The sequence below is a fragment of the Lagenorhynchus albirostris genome, chromosome 16, assembly GCF_949774975.1.
Source record: "Lagenorhynchus albirostris chromosome 16, mLagAlb1.1, whole genome shotgun sequence".
NCBI classification, from domain to species: Eukaryota; Metazoa; Chordata; class Mammalia; order Artiodactyla; family Delphinidae; genus Lagenorhynchus; species Lagenorhynchus albirostris.
In genome coordinates, this window is record NC_083110.1 from 53,474,938 (window position 1) to 53,496,427 (window position 21,490).

At 39.5% G+C, this 21,490-nt stretch overlaps 1 protein-coding gene across 1 annotated transcript; it reads left to right on the forward strand.

Annotated features, from left to right (window-relative positions):
- Nucleotides 1-5,064: 5,064 nt before the first annotated feature.
- Nucleotides 5,065-5,921, forward strand: LOC132506995 (large ribosomal subunit protein uL22-like). Its single transcript, XM_060125870.1, has 2 exons — nucleotides 5,065-5,222; nucleotides 5,326-5,921. The coding sequence occupies exon 2, from the start codon at nucleotides 5,334-5,336 to the stop codon at nucleotides 5,865-5,867; it is 534 nt and encodes a 177-aa protein (XP_059981853.1). The 5' UTR covers nucleotides 5,065-5,222; nucleotides 5,326-5,333; the 3' UTR covers nucleotides 5,868-5,921.
- Nucleotides 5,922-21,490: the final 15,569 nt, after the last annotated feature.

Here is a 21,490-nt window from a genome sequence, read left to right on the forward strand (position 1 = left end):
TAGCCTTTTCAGACTGGCTTCTTTAACAGCAATATGCATTTAACTTTCCATCATGTCTTTTTGTGGTTGAGAGTTCATTTCTTTTTATCACCAAATAATATTATATTGTATTGTATGGATATATCAGTTTGTTTATCCATTCACATATTTAAGCACATCTTGGTTGCTTCTAGTCTTTAACAGTTATGATTAAAGCTATCAGAAATGTTTGTGTGCAGGTTCTTTTGTGGACGTAATTTCATCTCAATTGGGGAAATACCTAGGAGCACAATTGTTGGATTGTATGGCCAGATTATGTGTAGCTTTGTGAGAAACTGCCAAACTGTCTTCCAAAGTGGCTGTACCATTTTGCATTCCTATCCACAATGAATGAGAGTTCCTATTGCCCTGAATCCTCTCTGGCATTTGGTATTGTCAGTGTTTTGTATTCTAGCCATTCTCATAGTTTTGTGTTGGTATTTCATGATTGTTTTAATTTGCAGTTCCTTAATGACATATGCTGTTGAGTATCTCTTCATATGCTTATTGGCCATCTGTATAACTCCTTTGGTGAAGTGTCTGTTCAAACCTTTTGCCCCTTTTTTCAATCAGGTTGTTTGTTTTCTTATGGTTGAGTTTTAAGAGTCTTTTTGTATGGGTCTATGTTTGGACTCTCTGTTCTGTTCCATTGATCTATTTGTCTATTCTTTTGTCAATACCACACCATCTTGATTTCTGTAGCATTAAAGTCTTGTCAGTTCTCCAAATTTGTTCTTTTTTAGCATTGAGTTGGCTATTCTCAGTCTTTTGCCTTTCTATATAAACTTTAAAATAAATTTGTTGATATCCCCACACACATTACAAAACTTGCTGGGATTTTCATTTGGACTAAATTGAATCTATAGATCAAGTTGGGAAGAATTGGTATCTTAACAATATTAAGTGTTCCTATTCATGAACATGGAATATTTCTCCATTTATTTAGCTCTTCTATGATTTCTTTCATCAGAGTTTTATAGTTTTCCTCATATAGATTCTGTATATTTTTTGTTAGATTTATACCTAAGCATTTCTCTTTTTTTCAGTGCTAAGGTAAATGGTATTGTGTTTTTAATTTCAAATTCCAATTGTTCACTGTTGACATACAGGAAAGCAGTTGACCTTTTATCTTACAATCTTGCTATCATAGCTTATTAGTTCTAGGAGTTTTTGTGTCGATTCTTTGGGACTCTCTACCTAAACAATCATGTCATCTGTGAGCAAACACAGTTTTATTTCTTCCTTACCAATCTGTATACCTTTTATTTCCTTTTCTATCTTTTTGTATTATCTAGGACTTCCAGTAAAATATTGAATAGGAGTGGTAGAGGGGACATCCTTGCCTTGTTCCTGGTCATAGGGGGAAAGCATCTATTTTCTCATCATTAAGAACAATGCTGGCAGTGGGAAGCAGCCACATGGCACAGGGAGATAAGCTCGGTGCTTTGTGTCCACCTAGAGGGGTGGGATAGGGAGGGTGGGAGGGAGACGCAAGAGGGAGAAGAAATGGGGATAAACATACATGCATAGTGATTCACTTTGTTATACAGCAGAAACTAACACACCATTATAAACCAATTATACTCCAATAAAGATGTGAAAAAAAAAAAACCAATGCTGGCAGTAAGTTTTTCTAGATGTTCTTTATTAAGTTGAAGAAGTTCTCTAGTCTTAGTTTGCTGAGAGTTTTTATAATGAATGAAAAATAGATTTTGTCAAATGCTGTTTCTTCATTTATTGTTGTGGTCATATGGTTTTTCTTCTTTAGCCTGTTGATGTGATGTATTACATTAATTGATTTTTGAATGTTGAACCAGCCTGGTATACTTGGAATAAATCCCACTGGGTTGTGATGTATAATTTTTTATACATTGTTGGGTTCGATTTGCTAATATTTTGTTGAGGACTTTTCCATCTATATTCATAAGAGACTTTGGTCCATAGTTTTCTTTTCTTGTAATATATTTATCTGGTTTTGGTATTAGGGTTATACTGGAATTTTACAATGAGTTAAGAAGTGTCCCCTCTGCTTCTATTTTCTGGAAGAGATTACATAGAATGGGTATCATTTATTTTTTAAATGTTTGGTAGAATTCACTAGTGAACCCATGTGTGTCTGGTGCTTTCTGTTTTGGAAAGTTACTAATTATTGATTTGATTTCTTTAATAGGTATAGGCCTATTTAGATTATCTTTTTCTCCTTGTATGAGTTTTAGTAGTTTCTATCTTTCAACGAATTAGTCCTTTTCATCTAAGGTATCAAATTTGTGGGCATAAAGTTTGTTCATAATATTCTTTTATTGTCCTTTTGATGTCTAGTAGAGATGACTCCTCTTCCATTTCTGATATTGGTTATTTGTGTCCTCTCTCTTTTTAAAAAAATTTAACCTGGCAAGAGGTTTATCATTTTTGTTGATTTTTTTCAAAGAACCAGATTTTTGTTTCATTGCTTTTTCTCGCTTGTTTTTCTGTCTTCATTTTATTGATATTTGCTTTAATTTTCCTATTTCTTTTTTTCTGGTTGCTTTAGACTAGTTATTTCTTAACTTTCTCTAGTTTCGTAAAGTGGAAGCTTAGATTATTGATAGATCCTTGTTCTTTTCTAATATATACATACAATGCTATAAATTTCCCTCCAAGCACTCTTTTTGCTACATTTCACAAATTTTGATAAGCTGTATTTTCGTTTTCATTTAGTTCAAAATGTTTTTTAAATTTCTCTTGAGATTTCTTCTTTGACCCATGTATTGTTTAGAAGTATGCTATTAAATCTCCAAATATTTTGGAATTTTCCAACTATCTTTCTGTTACTCATTTCTAGTTTAAGCCCATTGTGGTCTGAGAGCATACTTCTATAGGATTTCTATTCTTTTTTTTTTTTTTTTTTGCGGTACGTGGGCCTCTCACTGTTGTGGCCTCTCCCGTTGCGTGCAGGCTCAGTGGCCATGGCTCACAGGCCTAGCCGCTCCGCGGCATGTGGGATCTTCCCGGACCGGGGCACGAACCCGTGTCCCCTGGATCGGCAGGCGAACCCTCAACCACTGCGCCACCAGGGAAGCCCGACATTTATTTTTATATGAACTTTCCAATCCCTTTGTCCAGTTTATTTTTTTTAGATGAAACAAGATTGGCAAAATGTTGATATTTGTTAGATCTGTGCATATGTGAAAATTCCATCATAGAAAGCTTTGTAAAAATTACTTGAAAACCATAACAGAGTTTCTGACACATAGTAAGGGATAAGCCATCATCATCACTGTCATCATCAAACAAGACAGTTGTGGGTCTTTGTGTCTCCTCCATCTTCAAATTCTTCCTCTCCAGACACTCTGTCCCATTATTTTTTTTTCTTTAATTTTTTTTTTTTTTTTGGCCTCGCAGCTCGGCTTGTGGGATCTTAGTTCCCCAACCAGGGATTGAACCTGCACCCTCGTCAGTCAAAGCACAAAGTCCTAACCACTGGACCGCCAGGGAATTCCCCACTCTTCCACTTCACGGTTTAGTCATATTTGACTCTACTGATTGTTGACTCCTTGTGTCTTTCTCTGTCTCTGGCTTCTGGGCCACCATCTCTCCTGGTTTTCCTCCAATCTCTCTGATCTCTCATTCTGTCTCCTCTGTGGACAAGTGTCCTCCTCTGGCTCCATATACATTGGTGTTTCCCAGGGTCTCAGATCTGCTTCTCTTTCAGTCTATACACCGTCATTGGATGATCTCTTCCAGGCAGTCTAAGTTCAATTACCATCCAAATCCTGCTGGCTCCAAAATCTATAATCCCAGTCCAGTTTTCTCTCATGCGTTCAGAGACATATCTCCAACTTCTGGCTAGATACTTAAAACTCAGTGTTTCCAAAACTGAAATTTATAAACTGCTTCTGATAGTCCCCATCTTGGTGTACGCACCACCACCTACCCACCAACCACCAAAAGGCCTAAGCCAAAAGCCTGGGTCATCCTCCCCTCCTCCCTCTCCTTCATCAACCAGATCCAGTTCACCCATCCAAGAGATATGACTTTCTTGCTGCTTTGATTGCATTCCCTTCTCTCCATCCCCACTGCGTTACATCCTAATTCAAGTCCCCATCACTTCTTCTCTTCTTCTCCTAACTCAAGCCTCCTAACTGGTCTTCCTGCCTGGAGTCTGTCCCTCCAATATGTTCTCCACCAGAATGACTTTCCAAAGCAAAATACGCATGTTCTTTGCCTGTTTCAACCCCCTCAATGAATCTTCATAGTAGGTTTTAATCCCTAATTGCCTTGTGGTATTTGCCTTCCCTTCCTCACCATCCTCTCTCTCTGCTCCTCTCCACCCCTCAAACAACCACCCTCACCTTAAAGCATATTTATAGTTCCCATGAATGGGTCTTGCTGTTTCATTTAGCCTCCACACTTCTGCACCTTTTGCTCCCTATGCTGGCACTGCCCTCCCTCCCTTCGTTCAGGACTCCAGTCAGAGAGCCTCTCTCTGGGCACTTTCCCAGCATAGCTCCCTCCCATTTCCCCTCCCCCACCTCTTGCTACTCCAGCTTGCATCACTCCATGATGGATTCAATCATCCGTCTCCTCCATGGAACAAAGAGCTCCTGAGGGCCCAGACTGCGCCCACGGACCATTGGACCCAACTAACTGGCACATCACAGCTGCTCAGAAAATGTTGGCCAGATAAGTGAAGAGATGCTTACAGGTCAGGAACACAGGGACAGAAGAGGCAGAATTTGAGAAAATGACAGGAGTGTTTGTTTGCTTTTAGTCATGGGGTGGAGCTCCTGGGCAGCACAATTTCCTTTTTAACACTCAAATGTTGATATATTAAATAAATACATAGTTTATGTACAGCTATAGTAAATAAACATGTAGGTTTAAACTAAATCAGTTATTTTCTTCTACTTGATTCTAGGATAAACAAATGGTGGCAGGGACCAAAAAATTACGAAAAGCTATAAGGCAAAAACTTAACATTAAGTAAATTCATTTTATGATGTAGGAAACACATGCAATATAATATTTAATGAAAAACCTCAACTCAAAACTATATATGGCTCTTCCAAGCGGTGAATCCTCTGGTTATCGCTGCCATCCTGGCCTTGGCGGTGCCGATTCTGAGACCCTCGGGAGGAGGACTCTTGCGGCTACTGATTTCTCCCTGGGAGCGGCATTCTGTGCGGGGAGACGTGTCGGAGTCCCACGCTTGGTGTCCCTGTGCTCTCGGACCTCAGCGGGGCGCGATGGTTGGGAATGGAGCTGGCTGGGGATACAGGCAGGCTGCGGTGGTTCCCGACTCCGGAGGTCCGGTGTCTTCACGGTGACCTCTAAAAATGGTTCGCTATTCACTTGACCCAGAAAACCCCACAAAATCATGCAAGTCGAGAGGTTCAAATCTTCGTGTTCACTTTAAGAACACTCGTGAAACAGCCCAGGCCATTAAGGGTATGCATATCCGAAAAGCCACCAAGTATGTGAAGGATGTCACTTTAAAGAAGCAATGTGTGCCATTCCGTCGTTACAATGGTGGAGTTGGTAGGTGTGCCCAGGCCAAACAGTGGGGCTGGACGCAGGGTCGGTGGCCCAAAAAGAGTGCTGAATTTTTACTGCACATGCTCAAAAATGCAGAGAATAATGCTGAACTTAAGGGCTTAGATGTAGATTCTCTGGTCCTTGAGCATATCCAGGTGAACAAAGCCCCCAAGATGTGGCGCAGGACTTATAGAGCTCATGGTCGGATCAACCCATACATGAGCTCTCCCTGCCACATTGAGATGATCCTTACTGAAAAAGAACAGACTGTTCCTAAACCAGAAGAGGAGGTTGCCCAGAAGAAAAAGATATCCCAGAAGAAATTGAAGAAATAAAAACTTATGGCCTGGGAATAAATGCTGCAAAAAATAAATGCAAATAAAAGTAAAAAAAAACCCCAAAAACTATATATGATATAGTGTATATCTTAGCTAAAAATGCAGGCTCCACAGTCAGATTTAGGTTTGAATCCCAGCTTCTTACTTACTACTGTGTGGTCTTGGACAAATTTCTTTACTTCTCTGTTCCTCAGTTTCTTTTACTGTTAAATAGGAATAATAAAATTTCTGCCTCATAGGGTTATTATGAAAATTGTACGCTTTCTAAAGGGTTTAGAACAGTAGTTGGCCCTGGTAACCATTCAAGAAATATTAATTAAACAATAATGATAGCTAAATGTTGTTTATTATTATTAATATATTAATAATGTTGTGAACTATTATTATTAATATAATATTATGATATATATTATATTATACATTATTATGTAATGTATGACATATTAATATATTATAATATATTATAGTTATTATATAATATATTGCAATTAACTGTTATTATTCATAAGTATATCTAATTATACTTGTAAATATATTATTGATCAGTCTATCACAGAAAAAGAGCCTGGAAGGAAATATACCTAAATATGTGGAATTAAGATTACGGATTACTTTTCTTCTTTTAATTTTTCTAATGAAAAAATATATATTAATTTTATCATGAGAAATAAGTAATATTTTTTAAAAGAGAGCTCATTCTATCTGCAAAAGCATAAGACTTCTGTTTGAACTATAGACCACCTTGGCCCAGGGTTTCTCACAGCCTAGTTTAAGAACCACTGCTGCTCCGACACTCCTCACTCAGGCTTGCCCCAGGTAGTACGAGGCCATAAAGGGCTAGCCGTCCCAGCAGGCCCAGATTCCCATGTGAGTTGCTTGGTAACTGGGTAAGAAATCTGAGCGTGCTGTCCTAGGCAGCCTGTGGACTGACAGCAGGGTTGGGGTGCAGGTCCTCTGAGAGCTGTGAGAGGGCTATTGCCTCCTGGAGCTTTCTCTGGAGGGAGAGTCTTCTTCCTCTGAGACTGGCACTCCTCAGCCTCCCCCCACCAGCAGTTGGACTTGGGTCCTCAGAGCAGGGCTCAGGTCAAGTAGCTTGGGACCATTAGCTTTGTGGGTACATGATCTCCTCCTCACCTGGCACTTTCTACCTTTTGATGTCTTTGAAGTCTGCGCCATGACTGGCCTGATCAAAAGCTCCATTTCTGTTTAGACTTTCTGCAAGTCCTTTGCATCCCTGTTCTTCTGTGATTTCCATTGGCTTAAGGCCACTTCCCTTTCCAAGTCTGGCCAACCTTCTGGCAGAAGTCCCTCTACAATCAGCAATCTAATCTTATCATATAATATTATATATTATATAGAAATAATACATATTATTTAAAATCATATACATATATCTTTTTTCACATTCCTAGTTTTTCATTCTAAGAAATTCTCAGCCACTAGAAAACTCTACATACATTCACTGAAATTTCCTCCTGATTGTGTAATATCCCTCCTCAAATTGTTCAAGTGCCCAAGTAGCTGAGCAGAAAAGGGCCCCAGTTCTGCTGCCTCTAGGGCTCAGCAGGGCCTCCACAGGCCTTTTGACGTGGACACTTCCCCTTGGGGCCCTGCCCTCTCCTCAGCTGCAAAGTCAGCCTCCAGCAGCTGCCTCTCCACTGTACCTGACCACAGCTTGCTCAACTACCTACATCTCCTTCCTGGCTCTTGAAACAGTTCACTCTTCTCTGCTGCTCACTTGCTGTCTTCCTACCTGTTTCCTTGCCCCGCTGAACCCCCTTGCACTCCCTTCCTCACCAGGCAGGAAAGAGCACTCTGCCTCACCTGTTCCTTTTTCCTTCATTCCATCGACTCTGTCCATGCAGACTTCCCCCTCTCTCCCCCCACATTCTCACAATTTCTTTTCTAGTTTGTTGTTGCTGTTATTGTTGTTTTACTTTTTAACATAAAACCAGTACATACTTAGCAGGAGATAGTAGGTAAGCCCTAGTTAAGTTAAGGTTCTGGGGTTCTTCATCTTCCTGGATATTGACTATTGTTTGGGACTGGCTTAAAGACCCAAGAAAAGGATTTGAAAAATCCACTCCATCTCCTTAAGTGTTCCACGTTCACTAGAAAAATATTTTCTTAAGGGCGAAAATGAGAATTGTGAACGTGGTACTGACTGAGATCCTTTTGAGGTCCATGGAGCAATGCATTATTCCTCCTGTGTTAAATTTACCTGAATAGATTAAAATTCAGGAAACTATAGGCAAAATAATAATAATGAATACTCATTGCAGAAAAACTAAAACACAACAAAGTCAAAAGGCAAAAATAATAACAGGCTGCAACTCCATCAACCAGCAACAGCACTGTCACAATGCAGTGCTTTCAGGCTTTCCTGATGCCTACATAGAACACAGACTGACAATCCCTCATCTATAATTCCAGAAAGTAAAAACCTCAGGAAACAGGAAGCTGTTTCTTGGTTTTGCTTTTGTTTTCTAAGTCTGCAGCAAATTTCTTTGGCTGTACAACCTGATCCTAACTGATGTGATGCTATTTATAGTCTTTAGTTAGCCCACTTAGTGTGAATAGTCATGGTTCACTGCAGAAATTTTAATGGGTTTGGCTGTGAATTGCTGCTGCCTCAGACACACTGAATGTGTTCCGTAAGTAGGCACCTTTGTAAAATCTGAAAAATTCTGAATTCCAAAACACCCCAGGGGTCAGAATTTTGACCTGAATACTTAAAAGAAGTGATGATAATAATAATCACCATGCTGTATGACATTTACCTGCTCCAGGTACTGCTAAGCACTTTGCATATATTAATTAATTAAATTCTTAAAACACCCCCATAAGGGGGGTACTATTATCTTCATCTCTATGTTACACGTGAGAAAAGGGATTATATTGTACCTACTGTTTTATCGCTTGCTTTCTGCACGTAATAATATGTCTTGAACATTTTTCACTTCAGTGAATATTAATCTGCAGTCTTATCTTTAGTGACTGCATTGTGTCCCATTGTGTGACTGTGCTGTCACTTAGCCAGTCCTCTGGTGTTGGACATTTAGGTTGTTTTCACACTCTTTCTCTTGGATTCATTTCTCTGTGAGATCCTTCAGTACAGACCAGCCAGTTGTTCCTCTCAAACCTTTGACTTTGAGGAAAGCACATGTCTGTACTCATTGGCTCCTTGAAAGGAAGCCCTTCCTGCCTCTTGACCAACTCCTCTTACATTTTTTATTTTTTGTTATTCTAACAGAAATGTGTTCACATCTCTGTATGCCCCTGTCTGATTTCCTGGTGTTTGGAAAATCCATTCTGCCATTATTGGGGCAGGATCTGAAATGGTGTGTCTCTCACTTCACGAAACACGGCCTCTTCTGTTTCCTGCCCTTAACTCCTGGCAGTTCCACTCGACCTACTTCCCTCTTCCTGTGACTCTGTTTCAGGTCAACATGTCATCTACATGAGGTCTGAATCCTATTGCCTAACGCTAAATATTTAGTCAAATGAGTCCTTTTCCAGTGTCTTTTAATCTTACTTCTTTTCCCAGAGCTGGTACTGAAATCTTCTCATGCACTTGGGTTTATTTCCTGTGGCAACTCACCCCAAAGTGAGGAGCTTAAAACAACACAAATGTGTTCTCACAGTTCAGGAGGCCAGAAGTACGAAATTAAGCTGCGGGCAGGCTCTGAAACCTAGGTTTTGGCAGAGCCATGCTCCCCCTGAAGGGCTGGGGGAGAATCCTCCCTTTGCCATCTCCTTGGTGGTTCCAGGAGTTGCGTGTTGGCTGCATAGCCCAAATCTAATTCTCCGTCTTCACATGGAGTTCTGTCCCCATGTCTCTTTTCCATGTCTCTTGTGAGGGCACTTGAGATTGGATTTAGGGCTCACTGGATAATCCAGGATGATCGCATCTTGACATTCCATCTGCAAAGACCCTTTTTCCAAATTATGTCACATTCACAGGTTCCAGGAGTCAAGACGTGGGCATATCTTTTGGGGGGCACCATTGGATCCACTACAGCACCCCTCTTCCCAAATCTAGGGATTAATTTTTTTCTCTCCACACTTCACACAGGTGATATCTCTTGCTCTCCCAGTTCCCATCCAGCGTAGCCCATCGCCCTCGGAGATCATTCATTCACGTGGAGCTCATGGGGGTTAAACAATGGCCATGAGAAAAATGGTTCCTTTCTTCTGCTGATCCACAAAAGAATCCCAAACCAATCCTTTCACATTCATTAAATATATTTTCTTTAACAAATTAAGTGTTGTTACTTATGCTAAACTATGGACACTTTTTCTTTACCCTAAGGACCAAAGGTTACATCCCAAGGAGGAGGAAATTATTTCCTGAGTGCCTACAATATATCAAGTGCTGTTATATTACCTTGTTTAACTCTCATAACAACCCTGAGTCTTATAGTCCATTTTCTCTGCTTTACAGAATAGAAAACTGAGGCTCAGAAAGGTTAAGGAACTTGTTAAAAATCATATAGTAACTAGCAGGACTCAGCTTTGTCAAACCCAATAGCCCTTCGATCTCTCTACACCAAACTGCCTTTCAGATTTTTATGGGTACATGCAGCACAGAGACAGTAAATGACTCAGAGGTCACTAATGATGGCAGCAAGACCAGAAGCTGGGTCTCATCTGCCGATTCACTGTCCTTTCCATCACACCACACTGTCCACTCAGAATAGAGGGTGTCATTTGAGCTGACAGAAGGACATGCACCCTGACTGAGCTCAGAAAGTGCCTGAACTTTGGTGTCGGAGCCTGAGTCTATTCTGTCTTCACTGCTTGGTGACAGGCGCTCCTGGACCAGTCATTGGGCACCTTTGAAGCTCAACTTCCTCTTCTGTAAAATGGCATGATAATGAGACCCACCTCTCTGCACTGTTGCAAGGATTAGATGCATGCTAAAGCACAGGGTGCGGAGGCGCTCCTCAAGTGGTAGCTATGACAACTCTGTATATTGCAATCCAATGTCTCTTTAAAATTAAAGTTTTTTTAAATTACAAAAGAAAAAGTAATTCATGTTTATAGTAAAGAGTATAAAGTAACACCTCGCCACTCCCCAAATATCCCAGTCCTTGTCCCTAGAGGTAGCTATTTTTAACAGTATCTTTGGTATGGTTCCACAAATCTTCTATTCATTTGGACGTATATATTCATTCATTGCACAAATAGGTTCATACAAGTTCACAGATTACTTTTTACTAAGTCATTGTCCCAGGTGTGTTCTCCAGGAAGCAGACTCTGAGACAGACTTTAGTGTGCAGAAAGCTTACTAGGAAGCACCGTCGGAAGTAACATCTGTGGAAGGGAAGGAAGGCAGGAACAAGAGTGGACAGAAGAAGTCAAGATATTGGACAGCTTCAGCCAACCTCACTGGAGCTCCAGAGTTAACTAGACCATCAGAATTGGCCCATGCCATGTTGGTCCCAAAGGCCTGGGCTTCAGCCCTTCCTCCCTTACCCCCACTATCAGTGGGCCAGCCTGGGTAGGCACACCCTTGGACAAGGCAGCTCTCTGCAGCTGAAGCCATCTGTGAGGGGGATGACAGCTGAAGCTGTTGCTGACAGCACTCCCTGCAGCTGGATAAGTCCTTCTGAAGGGGTATCTATCAGCACATTCTGGTGTCCACTTCAGTAACATTGAGATGACTGAGCAAGACAAAGCCTGCAGCTGCCCACAATGCCACAGGAAAACTCTGATGAAATAATGGTATACAACTGCCCTGGCCTATTAGTCTAAGAACTGGAAGACCCACATCCTGTAGACCCAGCGACTTTAGCTACCTGGGGCTGTGTTAGCATGAAATTAGTTTTACGTGAGTTTTTACTGTCTGGGGATAGTCACCTCACCTTGTCTTCCCCTTTTGACAGCAGAACTTTTGGTTCCTCTTTGGCTGGGAATATGGTGAAGGGCTGGGGGAGGGGATGCTATTAAGTCTCAAGACACACTTCTCTGACAGTGAAAAAGAAAGTGGCTGAGGACTCCCATCCTATAAAAGACAAGCACAAAGGGTCATTCATGTACATGACAGTGGGCCCTTTCTACCGACTTTCCCTTTCCATGTCCTTTTAGTATTTACCTTTGTTCAGCACGTGCTGAATCAAGTCCCAAGGTGAGAATCTGGAGCCACTGCCACATTGTCTGAGAAGATAGATGCCCAGGCTACGCCCACAAATGGGCTGCTGCGTAACTCATCATACCCAAATGGTGGTCCCACACCTTCCCCTCCCTCCCCTCCGCCTTCCTCTCTCAAATGTAGGCATCCACTCATCCATAGAAAGCCAAAGATTGGGAGAGGGTAGACTAGGCTCCATCCTGGGGACAGAGACCTGCTTGAAAGCAAGAATTAGGCTTTAATCAGTATTACTGATGGGAATATACCATTTCCAACCGTTTTGAAAAACGGTTGGGTGGTTTCTTATAAAGTTAAACACCACGAGAGCCAGCCATTCCAGTCCTAGATAAATGAAAACCCATATTCACATTGGGATTTGTACATGAATGTTTATAGCAGTTTTATTCATAATAGCTCAAGCTGGAGACAATCCAAATGTCCATCAGATGAAAAACTGTGGAATACTAATCACCAGTAAAAAGGAATAAACTATTGATACACACAAAACATGAGTGAACCACAGAAACATGCTGAATGAAAGAAGTCAGACATAGGGGTATATGTTGTATGATTCCATTTACATGAAACTCTAAGAAGTCAGTTTAATCTATACTGTCAGAAAGCAGATCCATAGTTGCCTGGGGCTAAAGATGGAGGTAAATTGACTATAAAAGGACATAAGGGAAATATTTTATATCTAAATTATGGTGGTGATTACATGGGTATATAAATTTGTCAAAATTCATTGAACTGTATACTTTAAATAAATGGATTTCATTGTATGCAAATTAGTCCTCAAAAAGTTGATTTAAAAACAAAGTATGTAGGCAAGTATATTAAAGAAGAATATAAAAACTAAATGAACCAAGGGGTTTAACTTTCCAGCTATTTTAACGTATTATAATTTATATCAAAACTATTGGATAAATAATAGAAAAGCTATTAATATAAATCATTCTATTTATAAAGAAGTATAATCCCAAGATCATCTCAAAAGGCACTAGGAAAGTATTTAATAAAAGTTAAAACTCACATTCCAGAAACAAAAGAAAAATGAGTAGAAACTAGTAATAGAAATTCCTTGACTTGATAAAGATTATCCATCAGGAACTAAGATGTAATGGTGAAGCAAGTATTTCAATTACAAGTGCCATTGTATTAGAGGATCATTCTAAAGGATGATCCTCCAAAGAGGATCACTGAGACTCCACAAAGGAGGTACATACCTCCTAGGAAACGTTCAGGAAGAATGGGAAAGCATATTTGGTTAACATAATGATGGGGGTATGATAATGGTAAACATTGGGTAGTGGCCAAAGATACTAGATATTTGCAATACAAGGACACTTCTACAGATCAAAGAACTGCCCCACAATACACACAACTTTCTAATGTCTTACTACTCTGTATAAACACAAGGCATGTTCTGCAAGGACATAACATATAATGAAAATTTTCCAGGAATAAAACTACGACATAATTCGATGGAGTATTGTACTTTGCTTTTTCCAAATTTTACCGAGTTGTTGACTATTTAGAAAAATCTTGTCACCTGTGGCACCACTGTAGATATTTGAATATGACACATCTGTATTAGTCTAAATGTAGAGTTGTCACATTCCCAGTGATAATGTTCATAGATAGAGGCATCTGCAACTTTGTTATGACTGTTGGTGAATTTGTGTGCCAAACATTTACATATTGAAATAATACTATCTTATCATAAAATACTTTTTCTTTATTTCTCCTTACATTATGGCATAATACTGATGTTTCGAAATCATGAGATTAAGTAGTTTATATTACCTAGGGATTTCATTTCAGATTAGTAAAGATGCTGTTACATAATTTTTATTATAAGTATGATGGAATTGAGAACCATAGTTCTAGTGCAACAAGCAAAGTAACCGAAGGAAAATATAGGAAAAGAAAAACAGAAGCTGTTTGTCAGAGATATAATTGTATTCTTAGAAAACTTAAGAGAGTCAACTAAAATCTATTAGAATTGGTAAGAGAAATTACTATGGTAGCTTTTATCCTATGACTGTAAAGGGTCTGATTGACTGTGATATAATAAGTATGCAATGGTTTTGTTTTTCTTGATAAATATCACCTTTTCTTTGCAAGCCCCACTCCCCACCCTAACCCGACACTAGCAGGGAAAGGGTGGAGGGTGGTGATGAAGACGAAGCATTGCCCATGAATGTCTCTTCTGCTACACGCAATGATTTCACTCCCAGTGGTGGTTATTTCCTACAGAGGTTCAGAGAGGAGCTGGTGAGTGGGGGAGAGCGAGGCTCAGGTTCTCCCTCTCCCCCTCTCCCCTCTGTGTTCCTCAAACCAAAGCTCTCAGCAAAAGAGGACTAGCCCACAATATCGGATGGCCTGCAGGGAGGGCTTTGCCCCTGGTCCTAGTTATTCTCTGTTGAATCCTTTCCCATTCTTGTTAAAGAAAAGGAGGGGGAGAGAAAGGAAAGGAGGAAAATTTTTAAAAGAAAGTAGAAGAATTTTTTTTTGCGGTACGCGGGCCTCTTACTGTTGCGGAGCACAGGCTCCGGAAGCGCAGGCTCAGCGGCCATGGCTAACGGGCCCAGCTGCTCTGCGGCATGTGGGATCTTCCCGGACCGGGGCACGAACCCATGTCCCCTGCCTCAGCAGGCGGACTCTCAACCACTGCGCCACCAGGGAAGCCCAAGAAGGACAGTAAAACAAAGAAGAAAAAGGAGCATATATGCTTAGAAAAAAGGATATTATACCAAATGTACTTGGCTCACTTGGAGGGTGGAAGAGGTTGGGGGGCGTCACAGATGACTTTCACTTTATACAATTCTATATTATAAAAATTTTACAATATGATCCGAAACTCTACTCTTAGGTATCTTCCCAAGGCAAATGAAAACATATGTCCACACAAAAAAAATCCACAAATGTTCATAGCATCATTATTTATAATAGCCAAGAAGAAAGTCAGACAGAGAAAAACATATATGATATCGCTTATATGTGGAATCTAAAAAAAATGGTGCAAATGAACCTATTTACAAAACAGAAATATAGTCATAGATACAGAAAACAAACTCATGGTTACCAAGGGGGAAACGGGAGTGGGGGAGGATAGATTGGGATTGACATATACACACTACTATATATAGAATAGATAACTAATAAGAACCTACTATATAGCACAGGGAACTCTGCTCAATACTCTATAATGACTATATGGGAATAGAATCTAAAAAAGAGTGGGTATTTGTATATGTATGACTGATTCACTTTGCTGCACAGCAGAAACTAGCACAACATTGTAAATCAACTATATGCCAATAAAAAATTTTTAAAATAGCCAAAAAGTAGAAATAAACCAAATGCCCATCAACTGATGAGTGAATAAATGTGTTATATCCCATATGGTGGAATACTATTAGTCAATAAAAATAAATGAAATATTGATATGTGCTTCAATACAGATGATCTTTGAAAACATTATGCTAAATGAAAGAAGTCAGTCACGTATTATATGATTCCATTCATATGAAAAGTTCAGAATATGAAAGTAGATTAGTAGTTGCCTAGGTTGGGGGAAATGGAGAGCAGGGTGGGAAGTGACAGCTAAGGGATATGAAGTTTCTTTTGGGGATAATGAAAATGTTCTAGAACTGATTGTGGTGATGGATGCACACATCTGTGAATATACTAAAAACCATTAAACAGGTCAACTATATGATATCCGAATTATATCTCAATAAATTTTTAATAAAAACTTTACAAAAAACATGTACTATTTTATACTAATAAAAAATTAGTGATTTTAACTATTAAATGTACATGTCATCATATAGATTTGTTATATATTAAATATTCACCCTCAAAATATCCAAAATATTATAATAGGACTCTGCCTTGAGTCCCCTGGATAATTACTTTCATAAATGGGTAGGTTATCTAACAAAAGCAGGAGGGAATACAATATATTGCGTGAGCCAAAAGGTGCCTTCAGTTTTTTAAGTAAAAATAAAAGACACATTTTTCATTTGCACCAAGAACTTTATTGAACAATGTGTTCAGCCTTTTGTTCCACTACCTTCTGCCATTTTTCAGGCAACTTCATAATTCCATCTTCCCAAAACTTTTTATCTTTTTGAGCAAAGAACTATTCCAGGTGTCTTTTACAGCATTGGGAATTGACAATTTTTCCATTAAGAGAATTTGTAAAGACCGAAATAAATGGAAATCCGAAGGTGCACTGTCTGGTGAATATGGCGGATAAATCAGAACTCCCCAGCCAAGCTGTAACAGTTTTTGCCTGGTCATCAAAGAAACATGCGTTCTTGTGCTATCCTGATGGAAGATTATGCGTTTTCTGTTGACTAATTCTGGACACGTTTTGTCGAGTGCCGTTTTCAGTTGGTCTACTTGGGAGCAGTACTTGTTGGAATTAACCGTTTGGTTTTCCGGAAGGAGCTCATAATAGAGGACTCCCTTCCAATCCCACCATATACACAACATCACCTTGTTTGGATGAAGACCGGCCTTTGGTGTGGTTGGCGGTGGTTCATTTCTCTTGTCCCACGATCTCTTCTGTTGCACATTGTTGTACAGTATCCACTTTTCATTGCCCGTCACAATTTGTTTTAAAAACAGAACGTTTTCATTACGTTTCAGTAGAGAATCGAATGCAGACATATTGTCAAGGAGTTTTTAATTTTCGCTTAACTTATGTGGAACCCAAACATCAAAGCAATTCACATAACCATGCTGTGCAAATGATTTTCAACGCTTGATTTGGATATTTTGAGTATGTCGGCTATCTTCTGCGTGGTATAACATTGATTGTTCTCAATTATTGTTTCTCTTTGATCGCTATCAACTTCAACTGATCTACCCAACCATGGAGCATTGTCCAGCGAGAAATCGCCAATGCAGAACTTCGCAAACCACTTTTGACACGTTCGATCAGTCACAGCACCTTCCCCATACACTGCACAAATCTTTTTATGCATTTCAGTTGCACTTTTACCTTTCTTGAAATAATAAAGCATAATATGTTGAAAATGTTGCTTTTTTTCTTCCAACTTCAATATTAAAATGGCTACACAAAAATTCACCAATTTTGAGAAGTCTTATTTTAAATGCACGCTGATATGACAGCTGTCACATACAATTTAACAAAATTGTTTCGAATGAAGTTAAAGACAACTAAGTGCTACTAGAGCCATCTTACGGAAAAAAACGAACAAACCTTTTGGCCCACCCAATAGTACTGACAAAAAGAAAAGAAAAAGAAAATCAACATACAGCAGTGAACAAAAAGGAGAATCCAGAAATAGACTTAGCTAAATATAAAGCCATTACTGGATATAATATTGTAAGCTTTTGAAAACTCTGGGGTGAGGACACTATCATTAATGAATGGTGCTGGAATAATTAATAATTTGGGGAGGAAATTAAATCAGATCTATACCTTACAACATACTGTAAAAAGGTACTCCAGATCAACTGAAATGTTAAATATAAAAATCATATTAAACAAAATAAAAAAGAAATGAGAATGGAGTATTCATTAGATCTGTGGAGGATTGGTAACTTTCTCAACTCTAAATGCAATAAAAAGGTAACACTAAAGCCAGGTATTCAAATACATAATTTTTTTTCATTTTTAAACCTTGACAATTAAACAAAATTAAGATTAAAAAGCCATTAGATTTATTGATACACTTACATAAGTAAAAAATATTTATTACAAATATGGCAAAGGAGTAATAGAAAGGTCTCACTCTAGCTATTTAAAAAAAGAAAAAAGAACCCAGTTGGTAAATAGATAAAGGAAATGAAGAGATAATTTGCATTAGGGGAATTAATAGTAAATAGACATACAGAACGAGACTCATAATTGCTAGTAATCAAAGAAATGCAAATTAAAGCAACTGCATTCTGAACGCTGGCGCTACTGTGCCAACCTATGTTGTTGCCTTGGATTCTGGACCCTTGCTTCAGCAAATAGACCTTCTTTCCCCTTCTCTCATTTTTGCAGAGCTAAGTTAGTGCTCAAATACAATAACCTCATGGTCTACACAAGGTTAAAATTATCTCCCGTCGTTTTCTCTTTTCCCCTACCTTTGCGCCCCATATTTTTTTCTGGAAAAAAAAAGTTATTGAACATGTGTAAAAACACACTGCCTCTAATTCTCCTCCCCCACCTCCTCCTCCTCTCCTTTCCCTTTCCCTTCCCCTTCTCATTCTTTTTCTCCTTCTATTTAAGTATAAATTTATTAACCCACAAAGCATACATAGTGAACTTTTTTAACCTATGAGCTACCAGATGTCTCATGATCCCTTCAGACCTGCTTTGTCAGGGCTATTAGGTGGCTCCCAACACTTGTCTTGCAAAAAAAAAAAAAAAAAATGGCATTCATTGTTTTGTTGTTTTAATCATACTGTTAACCAAAAAGCAAAAATAATTTAATTATAATATTTGATGCTAGCACTCTGGTACAATTGCATACTACTAATGGAAGCAGAAAATGATCCAAAGCCATAAAATTATGCATTATTTTATTCTGTGAACATGTGTGTATGTGTGAAGATATTCATTATAGTAACATTTATAATGGCAAAAAAAAATGGTACTTTTCAAATATACAGCAACAGGGTAAGAGTTACACTGTGAGCCTGTCCCCTTTCAAAGACTGATTGGAATAAGGACAGACACCTGACACAATCCATTAATGAGCCAGTGAGATATCATCTGTGTGAGGTGGTTAAAAAAAAAAACTGAGCCTATTAGAGTCTCTCTCTTTTAAATTAAGCAACACCTATTGCCCGTTGAGTGTAGGTATTAGAGGTGGACTGTCATCTAGACCAGTGGTTCTCTAACTTTAATGTGCCTGAGAATCACCTGAAGGGCTTGTTAAGATTGAGGAGCTTCTGATTGGCTAGGTCTGGAGTGGGGCCCAAGAATTTTCATTTCTAACAAGCTCCAAGCAGTTCTGATGCTGTTGGATCAAGGACCACACTTCTGAGGACCATTGATGAAGACACTACCAAGGTGCAACTATTTCTGGACCACGGGCAAACATATGTGCGGAAGGGAGAAGGATGGAGAAGACCACAAAGGGAAGCAGAGATCAGCCGTGGTTCCTGACTACTTTCCAGTTCCCATGAGCCCAGCTGTACTTGAGTTCCTCATTTTAGATTCTACTGGACTTTTCTGTAATCCTTATACTAAAATCCCCTTCATTTGGCTGGAGTGGGTCTCCTTGCAATGTAAAAAGCTTGCCTAGAACACAGCTGAAAGAATATTGTGTCCTCCAATAGAGACAATGTTCATTATCCCCAACTCCATTCCAACCCACTCCCTGGGTTACCAAGGTAACAGGTTGGTATGTATCTTTCCACATCTTTTTCTAAGCTCCATATACACATATATGCAAGGATTTTACTATTTGTTTTACAAAAATAAAATTGTTCTGAGTTAGAATTCAGATTCTGCTGCTATAATAGACCAACATTATCTGTGGCTTAAACAAGATGGAAGTTTACTGCTCTCTGGCATAACAGTCCCAAGGTGGGTGGTCCAAAACTGGCAAGGCGGTTCTGTTCTCTGAGGTCATCTTGGAATCCAACCTTCTTCCATCTTGCGGCTTCACCATACTTGGGAGTTGATTAACCCACATTTTCCAGGGTGGTTCACACCATGTCTGTATTCCATACAATAGGAAGGGGAAAGGTGGGGGCAGAGGGTATTCCTTTCCTTTAAGGACAAATTCTCAAAAACGCAAGGATCGGGCTTCCCTGGTGGTGCAGTGGTTGAGAGTCCACCTGCCGATGCAGGGGATACGGGCTCGTGTCCAGGTCCGCGAAGATCCCAGATGCCGCGGAGCGGCTGGGCCCGTGAGCCATGGCCTTTGAGCCTGAGCGTCCGGAGCCTGTGCTCCACAATGGGAGAGGCCACAACAGTGAGAGGCCCGCGTACCGCAAAAACAAACAAACAAACAAAAAGAGACGCAAGGATCGCTTTTAATCATTTCCCCTTGGCCATAATTTAAAACCATGCACACAACTAACTGCAAAGTAGGCTTAGAAATAGAGTCTTTAGCTGGTCAGACATGTGCCTGGTTAAAATTTAGATATTGTTACCAAAGGAAAAGGAAGGGGGAGAATGGATCTTGGGAACATTTAGCAGTCCCTGCCACACACACTATAGACAGCGCTCTGCAACTTGTTTATTTCATAACGTCCCTCCAAGTCAATAAATATAGAGCCAACTTGCTTTAACAGCTGCCAATTTAATATCTCATTGTACAGTTATAATGTACCATGTTCAACTACTCCTATATTGGTGGGCCTTCAAGTTAAGTCCATCTTTTTGTACCCAGAAAGTTTCTTTAATAAACATGATTGTTCATAGATTCTTGCTTCCAACAGCTTTTGTTTCTGTAGGATGAATTGCCCAAAATTAGTCAATGGATATGTGAGATTTTAATCTTTATATGTATTGCCAAATCGCTCCCCTGAAAGGCTGAATGCTAAGTCATACATTCACCAGCAATGAATGAGAGTCTTCATTCCCTCATGTTATCGTTAATGATCTTATTTTTTGCCCATGTTACTTAAATTTGAATTTCTCTGAGTACAAGTGAGGTTGAGGGTATTGTCCTATCTTTATTGATGATTTTCATTTCCTCTTCTGTGTATTGCTGGTTTATATCTGTATGTGTTACGATCCTAGCAGGAAACAGAATTCATCCCAAATGATTCAAATGAAGGGGTTGTAATGAAGGCACTACTTACAGATCTGGGGGCAGGACTAAGTGAGTCAATAAAAGACGAAGAGCTGGTGAGGCACCCAGAAATGAAACAGCAGGAAGCTGCTGCACCTTCCCAAAGCTGAAAGGATGATACAGAGAACTAGTGCTACCCAGGAAGCCCAGTGAGTACTGAGCCATGGAGAAAAAGCTGTCCTGTAGGAACTGCTGAGGTGGAAGCACTTCACTTCTGCCAGAAACATATCACCAGAAAAGGGAAACATCCCAACTTTTCTCTCCTTCAGCCCTTAAATCTCCTGCTGGTTCTGCCCATTGGCAGAGGGTGGAGAACAGATCTGAGTTCCAAACAGAAAAACCAGCACAGTGTCCTTTACCCCTTTTTCTACTGGGTGTGTATCTTCTCCCTATCAATTGATGACCACTTGTCAAACACTAGGGATCTTAATCCTTTGTCTATAATACGTGTGCAAATGATTTCCGCAACCCATCGCCATCTACTGACTCTTGTCTACAGTTTATTTTTTCATATAAACCATTCTCATGGTTTTGGATTCTATTTTGCTTAAGACAATCCCCACCATCATCTGTAAGGTTTGATAAATCGTCTCCTACATTATCTTCAAAAGTTTTCTTTTTCTCACTTTTGCATCTTTAGTCCCTTTGAATTTATTTTTGTATAGAGCGTGAAGTAGAGATTCTAGCTTTGTTTTCTTCCAGATGAA

What these genes read in the sequence shown, in the direction of transcription:
- LOC132506995 (XM_060125870.1), top strand. Translation starts at nt 5,334, where the DNA reads ATGGTTCGCTATTCACTTGACCCAGAAAACCCCACAAAATCATGCAAG.